General features: G+C 40.5%; 2 protein-coding genes across 2 annotated transcripts in view; both read left to right on the top strand.

The window, feature by feature from the left end:
- Nucleotides 1–10,669, top strand: part of thsd7aa (thrombospondin, type I, domain containing 7Aa) — a 94,796-nt gene extending 84,127 nt beyond the window's left edge. The window contains 3 exon segments of the mRNA XM_089022822.1: nt 700–913; nt 3,563–3,650; nt 9,008–10,669. Of these exon segments, the coding sequence (XP_088878948.1) occupies nt 700–913; nt 3,563–3,650; nt 9,008–9,095 (390 nt within the window). The 3' untranslated portion in view covers nt 9,096–10,669.
- A 3,634-nt stretch (nt 10,670–14,303) lies between these two features.
- nxph1 (neurexophilin 1) overlaps nt 14,304–19,141 on the top strand; it is a 42,969-nt gene continuing 38,131 nt past the window's right edge. The window contains exon 1 of the mRNA XM_089022819.1: nt 14,304–14,383. The gene's annotated coding sequence lies outside the window, so the exon portion shown is untranslated. The remainder of the gene's footprint in view (nt 14,384–19,141) is intronic.

Below are 19,141 nucleotides of genomic sequence, written 5' to 3' on the forward strand. Positions count from 1 at the left end.
ATAGGCTGCCAAATGAAGAACAAAGTCATGTCGTTTATTCAATACATTGTAAAAATGAAAATTGTAAAGAGCAATACATTGGGGAGACTCAACACATTCTCACAAAAAGACTTCATCAACATGGCAGGGATAATACTAGTGGGCCTCAATCGGCAGTACATTTGCACCTAAAAGCTAGCAACCACTCATTTGACGACAATGAGGTTAAAATCTTAGCGAAAGAACATAGATGGTTTGAAAGGGGAGTAAAAGAAGCGATTTTCATAAAACAACTAAATCCTTCATTAAACCGGTTTGGTTGGGTGAGGTTCAATTTGGAACGTTCGTACAACAGACTTCTTAGGCAACATAGGCTTAGCTATGCTGATGAGGTGATACCAGATCAAATGGGGCATTCAGGCCAGTCGTAGACCCCATACTCAGGCAAGACAATAGAAGTAATAAGTCAATAATATGAGACATTAAAATCTTGAATTTTCCAGTTCCAAAACCGGTCAAGAGGGCAAACCGCACAAAGTATGAATATTTGATTGGATTTAGCGATTTAGGGTGATGCTGGTGGTTTGCGAAACTTGTTAGCATATTCTTTCTGTCGTAGTTATGCGAAGCGTTATCATGCATTTTATGGTTGGTTCAATTTATACTCAGGAGCGATTTATAGTCCGGAAAAGAAAGAATCACCCCTTTTCTTTTTGTCAGTCGGGTGTTTGTGGATGTGAGGAGCGCTACACAGAAGTGATGACCTCAGACGGCCTACTAGACCAATGCACTGTGATCCCAGTGCTGGAGATCCCCACCGCCGGTGACAACAAGGCAGATGTCAAGACCATCCGAGCCTTCAACCCCACCCAGCCAGCAGTCAGCCCACCTGGCAGGGTGGGACGCACTTGGTTTCTGCAGCCATTTGGTCCAGGTAGGTCGTGTTGCGCAGATGGATTTGGGATTGAATTGCATGCATCCATTTTATTGTTGCATTATTACAACGCTTTGGGAGGCTTCATAGTTATCAGTGGTTGGATACGAAAAGAAAACTGCTTAATACTGATTGTGCTTCCATTTGAAACATGCCAGCACTCCGGTTCTTTATACTGATGGTTAATTCTTTAATGTCATTTCATTGCATCACGAATCACCAACGACACCCCTGTAGACGTACAAACAAGTATAAAAATATAGCTATTATTTACACATAAAAAACACTTGAACTTTATATCAATGAAATAAAATCATACAAACCACTTACCCCTAAAATGGAAGGTTTGATCTTTTCTTTTTTATCTTATCCTTGCTAAACAGTACGGCGATAAAGCATTTCCATTCTCACCGTCTTCTCAGTAAAACAAAACCAAAGTAAAGAAGCGGCAAAGTAAAACCTGTACCGGAAGTGACAACAAACCAATGTAATGAATGTCAAGAAAATAAAGCACGGCCATCTGCTGGTCAACTATGGGATAGCAGTTATAGACAAATGTATCAACAGCATTTACGCTGATATCAAATAAAAACATCAGATGGCAATAATTTCTGGGTTTTTAAAGCTCGTAATTACTGTCTGTCAATGAGAAGTGTGTGTGTGTGAAGGTGCGCTTGATTTCTTTGCTCTCTCGTCCATAAGGGGTCAGCATGACGTCATTTTAGTCAACAGTCTCAAACCTGGATCTTTTTTTACTGCTTTGTTACTGCTTCATTTCCTGTATATGATCGTAGTCCATGTTAAGCACTTTGTTACAGCTTCAGCTGTTGTTATAGCACTACTGTTTCTACTGAGCGTATTTTACAAAGATTCCACCGCATAGAGCTATATTTTACGTTTTAAGACTGGCGCTGAATATTCAGGAAGTCTTGCTTTTGAGTTGGTGATGAGTCCATACGTGACGTCACGAAAGGAACGCCCCTGACCGAAAAAAAAAAGACGCATTGTAGCGGTCCTTCCATCACGTCAATGTATTTTGCTGTACTTGTTTGGTCTGGGGACCTCGTGTTGCACGCAAAAGCCGCCAGATGAGGGCGTCCAAGCTCCATATAAGGAATTTATTAGCCTGTGGAAATGGAGGTGGCCACAGGAGGTCGCCACTTTTGCCTCTTTTTCAATGAGACATTTCCCCTCAATGTTGCCTCATAATGGCACGTAATAAATGCTTTAATCGATTGCAAACATGTATGCTTTCCTCTTCAGAACTATTTGAATCATATTCATAAGTGGAGGTGTAACAAGAAAGCATATTTTTCCGAATCTGAAGCCATTGTTTTGATTCTCCAGCAATGACAGACATCTTGGCGTGACGTCACGAAAGGGGGTGGGACTTTCTGAAAATGCCCAATTTGCAGCTCAATTTTTTGCAGATTTGGGACACTTGAAGTCATTTTTATTGGTGTTTGCATTTGAATAAAAATATCATTCTGCGTATTTTGGGTATTTTAGATGCTATAAAACGTTTTTCTGATGTCAGTGAGGAAACAAAAAAAGTGACGTCAGTTGTCCTTTCAATGTGATGACTTCTTATTCTCCATCATTCCCACCTTTTTATCATATATTTCAAAGTTGCATTTACATTAGTCTGATGACCTTATTTTCCATCATCATGTCTGGGGCTCTGTGCTTTTAGGAAGTGGTTGTCACCCGACAGTCTTGCTATCTTTTCTTAATTGTAATTAAAATGAAGTCCATTTTATTCATACTCTGAATGTAGACGTTCCACTAGATTTATTTGGACTTCATGTTTTTCAGAATTTTAAAACAGCATATTGCTTGTTAATCTTTTAACACCCCCCACAACTTGTCCATTATTTGTAAAATGACTTCAAATGACTTCTACTGAGCACATTTTACAAAGATTCCACCGCATATAGCTATGTTTTTTTATGTTTTAAAAAAAACGAGTTGATGACGATGCCGGAGTGACGTCGCTGAGGGAACGCCCCTGACCGGGAAAGCGACACACAATGCATTTTGGGGACTTTGTTTCGTCTGAAAACACCGTGTTGATCGTGACATTAGAAGGAATACTATATAAAAAACGCGATGGTGAATCGTTGTGTGGCAGCCAATTGCGGTAACACGCATAAAGAAGGTGTAAGTTTACAAAAAAAAATCCTGCGGACAAATCAGCCCATTTCCAACGGAGCTTGTGCGCCATCTTGCCCATTTCCAATGGACCAGAGCCGTATAGCGCCAGTGAAAACAACCTTTTGCTTGTTAATCAGATGGCACAATGTAATATTTTTTTTAATTGATTTAATTCTGGTGATTGGGCATCCCCTTGTTGTCTATTGTGTAGTCACATAACATACCTGTAGTTTTTTTTCCAAAGCTATAATTTGACGGAAGAAAAATCAATACTTCTCAAGTTATGACCTTTAAAAAATGAATCTCCAGACGAGCTGACGAATCGTTATGGAGAGCACTACTGCCCCCTCGTGAACAAAAAGGGAAAACTACAACTACCAAATTCTCACTCGCTGTTTTCGTTCGAGATGGAAAGGAAGTCTTTGAAACCAAAAATAAAATAAACGGACCTACCAGCGAAAACAACACATTCTCACGCACTATGTTTCGTTTCAGATGGAAAACTCAAGACATGGGTGTATGGAGTCGGAGCAGGGGTGTTTGTTCTTCTCGTCTTCATCGTGTCCATGACTTACTTAGCATGGTAAGGTCTCAAACACTTGTCTGAAAATCTTCCTCCCATCAAATTGTTACCCACATCATCACTAGTGATGTCATGGAAATCAGAATTAAAAGGACACTAAAGAGAAAGTAACAGTTTCATTTAGATTTGTGACAGTTTTTTTAAACATATTTATACCCACAGACAAACTGATCCTGTGACTGTAAAGTGGCCTTGAGAGTTTTGAAAGGCGCTTATAAATCAAATGTATTTTTATTATTATTATTATTAGCTTGCTAGCTAGATTGTCTATCTATTTGAGTTCTTCTGGGTTGTTGGCTATTTATTAGCATTCCACTAGCTGGCTAGCTAGCTTTCTGTCTATTGACTTCTGAGTTGCGTGAACGCTGGTGCGTGTGGCTTCCGCTGCTCACCCAGAGAAAAACTTGTGACTGTAAAGTGACCTTGAGAGTTTTGAAAGGCGCATAGAAATGAAATGTATTATTATTATTATTATTATTATTATTATTATTATTATTATTATTGTTTAGGCTTTTGTCTGGTTTGTGAATTTTACGAATAGTCCAATTCAACCCGAGGACAATGTGTTTTCTTTCCACATTGTTGTCCAAACATCTGTGTAAGCTCTCAGTTTTACAGGAGTGGTCCATCGATGAAAAGGTTTCTTCAGCCGTCATCTGTACAAATTTGAAGGTGTCGGACGTTTCGCTTCTTATCCAAGAAACTTTGTCAGCAAACTAAAAAATGAGTGCATCCAAAACATTGGCTGCCAAATGAAAAACAAAGTAATGTAGTTTATTCAATATATTGTAAGAATGAAAATTGTAAAGAGCAGTACATTGGGGAGACTCAACAAATTCTCAAAAAAAGACTTGATCAACATCGCAGGGATAAAAAAAAAAAAAAAGCTAGCAACCACTCATTTGCCAACAATGAGGTTAAAATCTTAGCGAAAGAACATCGATGGTTTGAAAGGGGAGTAAAAGAAGCACTTTTCATAAAACAACTAAATCCTTCATTAAACCGGTTTGGTGGGGTGAGGTTCAATTTGGATCGTTCATCCAATAGCCTGCTTAGGCAACATATGATTAGGAATACTGATGAGGTGATACCGGTCCAAGTGGGGCAATCAGGCCAGTCCTTAGTCAGAACGATGGGAACTAGTGGAGCAGCTGCAGGGAGTAGTCCTCTGCTCCCCCCCAAACTGAGAGCAGGGACCAATTATAGCAGAGTCCGGCACCACCATGTCTGGACAGTAGGGATATATATAAAGGGCCTTTGACAAAGTTTCTTGGATAAGAAGCGAAACGTCCGACACCTTCAAATTTGTACAGATGACGGCTGAAGAAACCTTTTCATCGATTGTTGTCCAAATTTCATTCAAAATTCATGGTGTTATTTCTTCTCATTTACAATTACTCTACAAAAGTGTTCTGGAAATGGGTTGTGTGGTTTTTTTGATCCGGATCAGGGAATCAATCCCAAAAATGCTGAGCAAAATTATTCCTCTTGCTTTCGGTTGGTGGATGTAACCGACTTTCGAACAATAAAATTAAGCTGCACATAAAATAAGTGCTATTTAGTTCTCATTTCAGTTTCCTGATCAAAATGTAGAATACTGGTGTCAAAGTCAATGCTTTGGGCTTAATTCTGGCCCGCCACATCATTTTATTTGCCCTGCAAAAGCTAATAATAATAATAATAATAATAATAATAATAGGGCGGCCCGGTAGCCGAGTGGTTAGCACATCGGCTTGACAGTGCAGAGGTCGCCGGTTGGCGTCCCGGACCCGCGTGGGTTTTCTCCGGGTCCTCCGGTTTCCTCCCACACTCCAAAAACATGCATGGCAGGCAGATTGACCACTCCAAATTGTCCCTAGGTGTGAGTGTGAGAGAGACTGTTGTATGTCTTTGTGTGCCCTGCGATTGGCTGGCAACCAGCTCAGGGTGTCCCCCGCCTCGTGCCCGAAGACAGCTGAGATAGGCTCCAGCAACCCCCGCGACCCTAATGAGGAAGAAGCGCTACGGAAATAAGATAATAATAATAATAATGCATTTCATTTCTACTTTCAAAGCTCTCAAGGACACAGTCACAGACAGGCATAGGTACAATAATAAATAAAATACAATCATAAATACTACTACTAATAATAACAGTTATACATAGAAACAAGAGAACGATCCAGACAGAAAATGCAATTTTAAATAAGTGGCTTTTGAGATGGGACTTGAAGGTGGCAAGAGAATCCATGTGACAAATGTTGGGAGGAAGTGAGTTCCAGAGTTTGGGGGCAGAGCAGCTGAAAGCCCGGTCCGCCATCGTGCTGAGACGGGCAGGGGGGGCATACACAGGTGGGAGGGAGAGGATCTGAGGGAACTAAAGGGAATAGAAATTTGAAGAAGGTCAGATAGGCAAGGGGGGCAAAGTTATGGATAGCTTTAAATGTATAAAGAAAAATAAAGTTGATTCTATATTTGAGCGGGAGCCGGTGGAGCTTTTGGAGGACGGGGGTGATGTGATGACAGGATGAGGTTCTGGTGATGATCCGGGCTGAAGAATTCTGGACAAGTTGAAGTTTGTGGAGAAGTTACTGAGGGACACCAAGGAGAGGTGAACTGCAATAGTCAATCAGGGAGGGAGGTGACAAGACTATGAACGAGGATAGCAGTGGTGTGAGGGGTGAGAGACGGGCGAAGACGATTGATATTGCGGAGGTGGAAGTACGCAGATCGGGTGAAGTTATTTCTATGGGAGTGAGTGGAAAGATAGTGCGCTATCAAGAATGACACCGAGGCTTTTCACCTGCTGGGAGGGAGAAACGGTCCAATTGTCAATAGTGAGAGAGAAACTGTTAGCTTTGCTCAAGGTGGATTTGCGCAATGATGCTCGCTAAAGTCCCAACCAAACTTTGAAATTGTCCCATGTGAACCACAATCACAGTCATTATTTTTTACTTCAAATTGGAAAATTAGTTATTATATGTGAAGGGGATTAAACATTCTCATTGCTTCCCTAAATTCATAAAGGCCCCCGAGAGATAGCCCTCACTTCAATGTGGCCCGTGGCAAAAAATTAGTTTTTTTGTTTTGTTTTGTTTTTTTTAACCAGCCCGAATATTTATTTCATTGTCACTCCCAAAACTGTCTGGGAGAACTAAAATGTGTTCACGAGACGAAAACCCGATACTATATAACATAAACATATAATATCTGGGTTTGAAAATTCTCCATCTCCATTACCTCACTGTCCATATTGTTTTGCCTTTATGTTCTTCATGTTTCCATGATCATTTCATCGTTCATTTTTTTTTTTTTTCTTCTCCTCCACCATCACATTTTCCGTTTAGTCGTCGTGGTTTTTGCCTTTGCCATGAGCCAAACTCCAAATCCCCTGCTGACGAGACGCACTGGATGGACCCAAACGGCTGCACAGTGCCTTACATCTGCCCTTCCTGCCAGAACATAGAACAACAAGTGTTCTGCCAACTCCAGAAGCAGCAACCATATGCAGTCCACCACCCTCGTCAACCGTCACAACCGCCACGGCGGCATTCGCTACAACGCTCCGCACCTCACCTTGAAACTCTCATCACGTAAATCACAGGCCAACTTTTGCTACTCACCTGGCCGACTTTGATTCGTGCCGTCATTGTCCATGCCGCGTCTTTCATCGTTTCATATTCATCACTTGCTGGAGGTGAGCGATGAGCTTCAACTTCGTTTTGGTTCATGTTAATTTCAGACTTGACATCATAAATCGCTCATTCAGTCTCTTCTTGACTGGAATGGAAAGAGCAGTGGATGTATTTTATTTAATTTGAATAAAACGTTAGCTTCTGAGTACGAGGAAAAAAAAATACATGATGAATGGTTGGATTCTTACAAAAAAAATGTTCTCTCTCTCTCTCTCTCTCTCTCTCTCTCTCTCTCTCTCTCTCTCTCTCTCTCTCTATATATATATATATATATATATATATATATATATATATATATATATATATATATATATACACCTGAGAACTGGAAAAAAATAGAAAGCTGAGGCAAGCTTGCACTTAAAAGCGATCATGGGTGCTACTCAGACGAGCAAAGAAGGTGTGGGTTACAAGGCAGAGGAAAGGATATGGTGGTCCAAGGCCTCCATTGTAGAAAAGAGGAACCTGGTGCTGTCACCCCTTCGCATCAGCTTCCTCGTAAGATCAATGTATGACCAGCTGCCTACAGGAGCAAACCCGGCCCAGTGGTACCAGTCTGAAGATCCAGCATGTCCTCTTTGCGGAGGTACTCAGACTCTGGATCATGTCCTATCAGCATGCAAAGTTGCCCCGGCAAAAGCAAGATATACATGGAGACATAACAACGTACTCCAACGTCTCGCTGCGGCAGTAGATGTTGCAAGGTGTAGGGCAAACGGGAAAACAAAGCTGAGTCAGATCCCAGTAGTCCGCTTTGTGAAGGCAGGAACACCGAGCTGTCCAAGAGAAGCGAGACCTCAGTCTCTACCGGACAGCAGCCTTCTAGACGTTACTAATGATTGGGAAATAGCAACCGATCTGAAAGGACATGATTAAGAAGACAGCAATGCGACCAGACCTTGTCCTGTCTTCAAAAGAAAGAAAAAACATAAGTGCCATTGAAGTGACTGTTCCCAGCGCGTCAAGGATGATGGACGAGTTTAGCCACGAATACAAAGTGGCTAAATATGAAAATATGATGCAGGAAGGATTCACAGCCAGGCTGTTTTTAGTGGAAGTAGGTGCAAGAGGGTTAGTCAGTTCATCGGTATATGGACTGCTCAAGAAATTAGGACTGTTCTACCAGCAGAAAGCTAGAGCATTAAAAGAACTGGCTGAAACAGCAGTGAAAGCATCTAGCTGGATATGGGCAAAAAGAGCTGACAAAGATTGGACAGCTAGCATAAATATACCTGATAAGCCTATACTATCATAGCCAGCTAGTTGGCGGAGAAGTAGAGGTGTCGGCTGTGAACCAGGAGACCTGGCTTCATATCCCGACCCAGGCTTAATCTGGAAAGTGGGCTGCATGCGCGCTGCTGAAAAATCGCTCTCAGACTCGGACTGAGGCGGACACCAAAGGAAAAAAGCAGTGTATGTACGACAGGAGATGCTGCAGAGATCGTGTCTGTACTGTACTACTGTACTGACCCTAGGCTAGCTGGCCAAAATTGTAGTGCGTGTTTCCGGCTGCTAGCGCGTTGAGGTGCCAGGCGTAGAATTTAAAAAAAAAGCGTCTGGCGGGCGTGGTCGTAAGTTAAGTCACGGCGGTCGTAAGTCGGATGTTAACTGTATATCACATTCTCTCTGGTGTCCTCATCAAAATGAGTCACATTCTGATGATTATGATGTTTATTCTTGCAGCAAGAAGCCAAAGAAGCCACAGCGACGACAGATGAACAACAGACTGAAGCCGCTGACATTGGCCTACGATGGAGACGCTGATATGTAGAGAGGCAGATTTTCCAGTGACCGTGCTAATCTACAGGACGTTTACTCCACCCACGACACATTGCCCTCCTGCATGGAAAGCTTTGAAAGAAAACCCTTCGCGAAAAATCGTTTAAAGGACAACCGACACCATTTTTTTGTTTCCTAACTGACATCAGAAAAACGTTTATAGCATCTAAAACACCCAAAATACTCAGGCTGATATTTTTAGTCAAATGCAAAACACCAATACAAATGATTTAAAGTGTCCCATTACTGCCACAAAATGAGGTCGGAACTGGGCAGATTCAGAAAGTCCTGCCCCCTTGTTCGTGTCGTCACGCCAGGATGCTCCTTCACAAACTGCCTTGCTCCAGAATCAAAACAATGGCTTTAGAGAGTTCAGATTCAGAGACGATGTTTTCTTTTTACTCGTCCAGTTATGAATATGATTCAAATAGTTCCGAAGAGGAAAGCATCAATGTTTTGCAATCGATTAAAGAATTCCTTCCGTATCAATTCGAGCCGTCTGGACTCCAACGTAGCGCCAAGAAAATGCACAAGATGGCGCACAAACTCTGTCGGAAATGGGCTGATTTGTCCGCTTGGAATTTGTGTCAACTTCCACCTTCTTTTTGAGTTTTACTGCAATTGGCTGCCACACACAACGATTCACCATCGCGTTATTTATGTAGTTTTCCTTCTAATTTCGCGATCAACACGGCTTTTTCAGACGAAAAAAAAGGACCCTAAATGCATCGCTTTTTCGGTCAAGGGCGTTCCTCCGTGAGGTCACTTATGGCATCGACATCAACTCGAAAACGAGACTTCCTGAATATTCAGCGTGACTTTTAAGAAGTAAAATATCGCTCTATGCGGTGAAATCTTTGTAAAATGCGCTCAATCGACGTCATTTTACAAATTATGGAGGCAACTTGTCCAGGGGTGTCGGTTGTCCTTTAAAATCCAAGCTCACAAGCAGCTTTTTCTCTTCCTGACATTTTTTTATTTTTCACAAGAGCCTTTTATGACTTCATTTCACTTCCTACATCGGGAAGTTTGCCTTTCTCTGCTGTATTTTCTTTTCAAATTGCACACAGACAACTTTTTTTTTCCTGGTGAGCACAAATATTCCGTTGTAATTTAGTTCATTTTGTAAAAGCTGAGGATGACTCAGAATTTTTATTCATTAATTTAAAAAACAAACAAACTTTACCCCGGGCATCATTTTGCACTATATTAGTGCAGCAAGTTCTCCTCATCTCTCTTAATTGAAACTGGTGTGTGTATTTTTTGACTGTTGGGGGGGTCAAAGACTTTTTTTTTTGACTGTATATGATGGGATTCTGTAAATGTTTTTTTTTTTTTTTGGAAAATACCTTCCCAACATGTCCAGGTATTCTTCCCATGCTCTGTATGCAAAGTGAATTTCAAATGGTTTGGACTTCTTGTGGCTTACCTGTCCACTGGTCGTTTCATACCGGGCTGCAGACAAAGAACAGTTTACTTTCAGTACTTCATCGATGACAAGGTTTCTTCAGCCGTCATCTGGACAAATTTGAAGGTGTCGGACGTTTCGCTTCTTATCCAAGAAACTTTGTCAGCAAACTAAAGTCTTTTGCTGGTAGTTTCGGCCCTATATATATATATATCCCTACTGTCCAGACATGGCGGTGCCGGACTCTGCTATGATTGATCCCTGCGGCTACACTGATTACTTCTACTGTCCTGACTGATTACTTCTCTTGTCCTGCCTCAGTATGAAGTCTACGACATTTCCTCTGGTATCACCTCATCAACATAACTAAGCCTATGTTGCCAAAGAAGTCTGTTGTACGAACGATCCAAATTGAACCTCACCCCACCATGGCGATTTAGTGAAGGATTTTGGGCCGAAACTACCAACAAAAGACTTTAGTTCGCTAACGAAGCCTCTTGGATAAGAAGCGAAACCTCCGACACCTTCAAAGAAGTACGGTTGACGGCTGAAGAAACCTTTTCTTCGATGGACCACTCCTGTAGGACTGAGAGCTTACACAGACGTATTTCAGTACTTCAGTTTTGTTCATTTGTACAGATTCTGTTGTATTTATTTTGGAATCAGAAAAGTTTTATTTTGAAAAATTACGGGATTGTGTGTTGTATTTGCCCATCACACCTCGAAGGCCGGTCCTTGAAAATATTCGCTGAGCGCCGGCTTATAAGTATGAGTATTGATCCAATAAAGTCTCAGATTTGAGACACTGGGTTGACAGAAATCTTAAAAATGCGAGTGGACAGATCAATTCTCATCTAGAGATTCCACTTCTCGCAAAGTCATGATACAGTTCACATCTGAGAAGATTCCTTTTTCAATAAATTTCAAACCACTTTCTTGAAGGAGAGCCTCTAAATTGAATTGCAGAACGGCTGCAGTTTATGGGAAATTCAACACTCAAAGCAATTGACACTCATTTATGAAAGTACGTATATAAAAGTGAATGCGCTTAAAGGACAACAGACACCATTTTTTTGATTTCCTAACTGACATCAGAAAAACGTTTTATAGCATTTATAATGCCCAAAACACGCAAGCTGATATTTTTAGTCAAAGGCAAAACGCCAATAAAAATGACTTCAAGTGTCTCAAAACTGCCACAATATGAGCTCGGAACTGGAGAGATTCAGAAAGTCCCGCCCACTTGTTTGTGACATCACGCCAGGATACTCCTTCACAAACTGCCTTGCTCCAGAATCAAAACAATGGCTTCAGAGAGTTCAGATACGGAGAAGATGCTTTCTTGTTACTCATCCAGTTATGAATATGATTCAAATAGTTCTGAAGAGGAAAGCATTAATGTTTGCAATCGATTCAAGAAGTCCTTCCGTATCAATTCGAGCCGTCTGGACTCCAATGTAGCGCCCAGAAAATGCACAAGATGGCACACAAGCTCTGTTGGAAATGGGCTAATTTGTCCGCTGGGAATTTGTGTCAACTAACACCTTGTTTATGCGTGTTACCGCAATTGGCTGCGACACACAACGATTCACCATCGCGTTATTTATGTTGTTTTCCTTCTAATTTCGCCATCAACGCGGTGTTTTCAGATGAAAAAAATACCCAAAATGCATTGTGTGTCGTTTTCTCGGTCAGGGGCGTTCCCTCTGTGACGTCACTTAGGGCATCTTCATCAACTCGAAAACAAGACTTCATGAATATTCAGCGCGAGTCTTAAAACGTAAAATATCGCTATATGCTGTGTTTGAAATAACGTCTGCCCGGAGGCCCGGGGCGTACAACTTTTACGTTTCACAAGGGTGGCTGACCACTTCTTCAAGACTTTTTTTTTTCAAATCAAACATTTGTTTTACTCAATAAAGCAAAAGCTACAAGCAAACCGCTACAAGCCACGTGGACTCCTCTTCCTAAGCGCCTTTCAAAACTCTCAAGTACACTTTACAGTCACGGTATAGTCCGAAGCACGAAACGGGCTTCTGATTGGCTGCCGTGCCGAGTATGCAAATTGCCAAACAAACGTTTATGGCCGGGCAGGCAACTTTTCAGAGTTGTCTGCCCTGGTGTCCGCTAACTTTTTGTCATGAGTTTCAGACACTGCTATATACGTTTTGTAAAATGCGCTCAGTAGAAGGACTTTGAAGTGATTTTACAAATTCTGGATGCAACTTGTCTGAAGGTGTCGGTTGTCCTTTAAAAGTAAAGAGAGCGTCGCCGTCATTGCCGAGACATTTCATCATTGCCTGACCGTCCAATGCTACGTGAAGCTATTTGCCAGTAAATTAAAGGAATATTTAATTTAGCTTTCGTTGAATATGAGTTGTAAATAATCTTAATGAATTTTAAATTATTCATGTATCATATTTTTCTTTCACTTTTTTCACTGAAAAGTCGAGAAAAAAAATGGCGAGTGAATGTGCGTATACGACCGACAAGTTGAACTTTGTTCTTTCCTACTGTTTGTATGTATTTGACTAATTGCTAATAATAAAGAGAAATATGATTCATTCTGGTTTGATATTATGGATGACTTGATGGATTGATGATCATACCAGCTGCTCTATTAGCAATTACCAAAGTGACTTTAAGTGGAGCCAATACTCAAATGGAATCATATTTTATACATAAAAAATGCAGCACGGAGACAAAAACAATCACGCAATCCACCACGGGAGCACGTACACGCCGACAACATGCCAGCATCCAAACGTGCAACGTGAATTGACGCTTTTTGCATGTACAGTGATACCTCAGATTACAAATTTAATTGGTTCCCAGAAAGCGTGGGTAAGGCGAAAAGTGTGTCTTCCAAACATTTATTTCCCATAAGAAACCATTAAAAATGAGAATACGGAATCCGTTCCCAGGTCCCCATAAAACATCATCATCATCTACGAAATAATCATTAAAACTACACTAAACACTTAAAACTACACACTAAATATACCTTATTTTAATTATAATAAATGTGCTATTGTATTGTAATTAAAGAAATAAACTGTACTGTATAATAAAGTTGTTTTATTTACCTCTGTGATGGCTGTTGATGTAGTTGCCTTTTGATGATATCCGAGTGAAGTTGCCGTGCTTTCTCGGCAATAATACCCTCACACACTGTCCCCTGATAGCTGATTTTCGTTAATCCAAATCAACAGAAGTTTAGATCATAATAATAATAACAATACATTTCATTTATAAGCGCCTTTCACAACTCTCAAGGTCACTGTACAGTCACAGGTTGAGTTTTTCTGTGGGTGAACAGCGGCAGCCACACGCGCCAGCGTTCACTCAACCCGGAAGTTAGCAAGCTAGCTAAGAGATAGCTAATAATAATAATAATAACAAATTTCATTTACAAGCAATTCAAAACTCTCAAGGTCACTTTAGTCACAGGACAAGTTAGATAGCTACCTAGCTAGCTAGCTAATAGATAGATAGATAGATAGCCAATAGATAACTAGCTAGATAGCTATCCAACAGATAGCTATATAGCTAGCCAAAGAGATAGCTATATGTACAACTCTTTCAATCAATGGTGAGGAAGGAAAACTGATAATTCGTCAACCTCTTCTATTGCCACAACACAGAAACACCCTTAGCCATGCGTAGCAATGGTCGACTTAGCATACTGGTAATAGGGCGCTATGTCACACAAACGTTCATGTTTTTCTATGATCTCCTTCTTCTGCTGGACCGTAATTTTCTTTTGTGTCCTCTTTGTCACCTTCCGAAGGCGACAGCGGCAGCTGACGAGTCGGAACGTTGATAATTGGGGAGGATCGCGAAGCAGGTGACGGAGACGTCGGTGCTGGCAGGTGATTTATTAACAAAAGGCGCTTGTCCCAGATAACGCGGACACGGAAAAAACTAGTCGAACAAAAAGTGACAAAACAGAGCCAAGCTAATGGGTGAGCGGGGGGCGGAGGACGGCGGGAGCGGAGGCCCCGCCCAGCTGTCAACTCGCTCATGACACTCTTCGGCTTAACGCCCAAAAAATGAATACGTATCCGCTCGATAACAAACCACGTCTGCTCTGAGAGCACTGAAAGAAACTAGTTTGTATGCCACGATTATATTCTCGCGAATTTAATGTTGGTAAGGTGAAAAGTTCGTAAGCTAAAGTGTTTGTAAGGTAAGGTGTCACTGTACAGTATTTGTAATATTGGAAAGCCAGATCGAATAACTTTATCATCATTCAGTCATTTTTTTACAATTGTTTCAGTCGCCCTGTTTGGATGCATTCGATTCATTCGATGATTTTCAAAGTCCCACGCTGGACCCCCAAGTCATTTGTGGCCAAGCGCATACAGGCTGTATGTGTGTATGTATGTGTTTGTGTGTATTTAACGTGTGTATTTGTGTGTGTGTGTATACGTAATATGTGTGCATGTGTGTGTGTGTTTATTACGTGTGTAATATGTGTGTGTGTGTGTGTGTGTGTGTGTGTGTTTTATGTATGTGTGTGTGTGTTTTGTGTCTGTGTGTATTTGTGTGGTTATTATGTATGTGTGTTTTTTGTGCTTATGTGTGTGTGTTTATTCAGTGTGTAATGTGTGCATGTGTGCATTTTGTTTTTGTTTATAATGTATATGCGTTTGTACGTGTTTATTGTGCTTCTGTGTGTGTGTGTGTGTGTAATTCGGTGTCTAATGTGTGCTTATGTGGGTTTTGTGTGTGTGTTATTTTGTGTATGTGTTTGTGTGTGTTTTGCATGTTTGTACGTGTGTTTGTGTTTATAACGTGTGTGTGTGTGTGTTTATTACGTGTGTATTGTGTGTGTGTTTATTACGTGTCTAATATGTGTATGTTTTACGTATGTGTGTTTTGTGTATGTGTGTATTTGTGTGTTTATTATGTATGTGTGTTTATTCAGTGTGTAATGTGTGCGTGTATGTTTTGTGTGTGTTCATAATGTGTGTGTGTTTCTTACGTGTGTAATATGTGTGCGTGTGTGTGTGTGTGTTTATTATGTGTGTAATATGTGTGCATGTGAGTGTTTTACGTATATGTGTGTTTTGTGTATGTGTGTATTTGTGTGTTTATTATGTATGTGTGTTTATTGTGTTCTGTGTGTGTGTGTGTGTGTTTATTCAGTGTGTAATGTGTGCGTGTATGGTTTGTGTGTGTTTATAATGTGTATGTGTTTGTGTGTGTTTATTATGTGTGTAATATGTGTGCGTGTGTGTTTTTTTATGAATGTGTGTATGTTTTGTGTATGTGTGTATTTGTGTGTTAATTATGTGTGTGTTTATTGTGCTTCAGTGTGTGTGTTTATTCGGTGTGTAATGTGTGCATGTGAGTGTTTTGTGTGTGTGTGTTATGATGTGTATGTGTTATGATGTGTATGTGTTTGTTTAACGTGTGTGTGTTTATTACGTGTGTAATATGTGTGCATGTGAGTGTTTTATGTATGTGTGTGTGTGTTTTGTGTACGTGTGTATTTGTGTGTTTATCGTTTGTGTATAATGTGTGTGTTAATTGTGCTTCTGTATGTGTTTATTCAGTGTGTAAAATGTGTGCATGTGTGTGTTTTGTGTGTGTTTATGTTTGTGTGTGTGTGTGTGTGTGTTTGTGTTTATAACGTGTGTGTAGTATATTTGAATGTGTGTTTTGTCTGTGTTTGTGTGTTTAGTATGTTTGTGTTTTATGTGTTTATAATAATAATAATAATAATAATAATAATAATAATAATAATACATTTAATTTATTAAGTGCATTTGAAAACTCTCAAGGACACTTAACAGTCATAGGATTTTTTTTTTTTTTTTGTGCGGGTGAGCAGCGGCAGCCATTCGCGCCAGCGTTCACTCTACCCGAAAGTAACATATATACATATATATATCCATAAATGTATATAATCCAGTAAATGTTACTTAACTTCTTTTTCACGTTTTGCAAAGGTTTGTCATCATTTTACTCACCAGTAAAGAGGCATCCTGCGGCCATCTTGAGTTTAAAGGTCAGGGGCAGGCCGGGGGCAATGGCGGCGAACATGACTGCTTTCGTGACAAACAGATCACCTGACATCATCTGCTATCGATTGAACGTTTCGCGCTTAATTTTGTAAATATCGAAATTGACTTAAACGACACAGTAGCAAAAATGTGGAAACATTTGTCAAAGCAACTGATTCAAAAACTACTTCTTTATTTTTATTCAGTCAAATTATTCCAATAGTGGTTACTTAGAAATATAATTGTGACCACTTTAAACGTGACAAGATCGAAGAAAATGTCACACTGTCGAAAAATCCTGACCGTTGTCATAGCCAATGCTTTTATTTTGGAGGGACAACAACTGAAATGTGAGCGGTTCGATTGTGTATTCTTTTACTTCGTCACAAGATGTCAGCGACAGACCAAATATGAAAACGCGCAACTCGCCAAGCAATCCTGTCAATTAGACATTTCTCAATAGGCGGTGATGTTAAACCGCAAATAGATGTCAAAGGGGATCGACGAATATCAACATTAAAAACACGTTTTTTTTTCAAATTTTTCTCGCGACAGTTCTCTTAAGAAAACAATTTGCTTGAACACGCACACACACGCGCACACGCACACACACACGCACACACACACACACACACACACACACACACACGATTCTCCATGTTGAAGAGTTGGTTTTACAGGATGACAATACCTGCAAATTGCGATCATTAAAATGATCAAAATATCAATTAATTTCAGTAAAATGAGCCTTTCATTTATGTAAAGAGAACATTTTGGTGAATCTCTTTCTCCCTCTCTGACACACACACACTAGGGATGTGACAACATTTTTCAATAATAATTCATCACACATTTTCTAATACCATATTAAAGTGCATTTAAATAGCTTTCAAATGATGTAGAGATTATTGTTCTATGACAAATGAGAAAATAATGGAATGTTTAATTTTCGAAATATGAGGGCATTTTCTGTCTGTCATTAATAATAATAATAATAATCCATTTCATTTCTAAGCGCCATACAAAACTCTCCAGGACACTTTCCAATCACAGGATATTTTTTCTGTGGGTGAGCAGCAGCAGCCACACGTGCCAGCGTTCAACCAGGAAGTAACATAAAGTAAAAAGAAAACAACTAAATAGCAAATAACATGAAGGGTTTTGCTGTTTTACAAAAATCCTGATGATGTTCTATCAATCGCTGATTGCCCCATTCGCTCTGGTATCACCTCATTAGCATGAGCAAGCCTATGTGGTAACGACCTAAGAAGTACGTTGTAAGCCCTAAACCATCATGGCAATTTAGTGAAGGGTTTTGCTGTTTTGCAAAAACCCTGATGATGTTCGATGAATGGCTCTGATTGCTCCATTCACTCTGGCATCACCTCAGCTAATGAGGATAACCCGCGGCGAGAAACCGTTGAGCAAAACTAGCCGTACGCAGTTTAACATAAAGTAACACAAATGCTCCACAATGTTACATAGTGTATCAACCATGTGACACAACTCAACAAGATCCGTCACGTTGCGTTACACCAGATAATGACACAGTTCAAAAAGGACAATCTGTGACCGAGTTCTTTATTACACTTTGTCGGAAGACGAATAAATCGGGAGGGGGGGGGGGGGGGTGGTGATTGTATGAAATCAGCATTTAGTGTGAATATTTCTTGATTTATTTATCTAGCTATCCAGCTATCTAGCTAACTATCTCGATTGCAATCTATTTGCTATCTAGATCCCTGGTCAGCTATCTATCTAGCTGGCTATTTATTAGCTATGTAGCTATCTAGCTGGCTGGCTAGCAATTAACTATCTATTGGCTAGCCAGCTAGCTTTCTATCTATTGTGTGTGGCCATTTAAAACTAAAATATTCCGCAGAAACAATGTCCTCCACAAGATCCAAATTAGGGTAACATCCGACTTACGACTGGGTTCCGTTCCGACAAAACGGTCATAAGTCAAAGGGTCGTAAGTTGAAATGCATTCAATTTGGCCAACGTGAGGTTTATACGACAGGATAATATACGATGTCAATCAGTTTTTTTAAAGAACGTTTTTTTATTGATGACTATTATATACCAAATTGCTTACACTTCAATTATAAATGTTATAACTTTTACTGTCATTTTAATCATTTTAGATATCGTATTATCGATTTTTATTACTGTCGTTCTGCTGACCCAAATACGCACGGCTTCCCATGCATACGGGCTGTTGAAAAAGCGCTCTCCCTGCTCACACAGAATCCAGAAGAGGTCGCCCAACGTACATGCTCGGATTGAGGCGTACGCCACCGCGTGGGCATTCTCGTCGCGCCGATCCCGAACGCCGACGGCCGACCCGCCTCGGCTTTCGCCCCGGCCGGCGTCTTGGCACCCTCGACCCGAGCGCCAATGCCCATCCGCCTCGGTGATGATGTGGCAAAGAAAAAAGCTTTTAGGTTGATATGCTTCACATTTGTCTAAAAAAACATAATATATTTAACAAAAATAAGTACAAATTCAAAAACCCCGTCAAAGCAGCCCACTCCAGAAAAGTTGTCCCGAGAAGTTTCGACACCCCAAATAAAGGAATAAAGCTCATGTACATCTTCATGTCCTCATCGAGGCCAAACG

This window comes from Hippocampus bargibanti, linkage group LG20 (genome assembly GCF_051943395.1).
Source record: "Hippocampus bargibanti isolate YZ-2025 linkage group LG20, ASM5194339v1, whole genome shotgun sequence".
Classification (NCBI taxonomy): Eukaryota; Metazoa; Chordata; class Actinopteri; order Syngnathiformes; family Syngnathidae; genus Hippocampus; species Hippocampus bargibanti.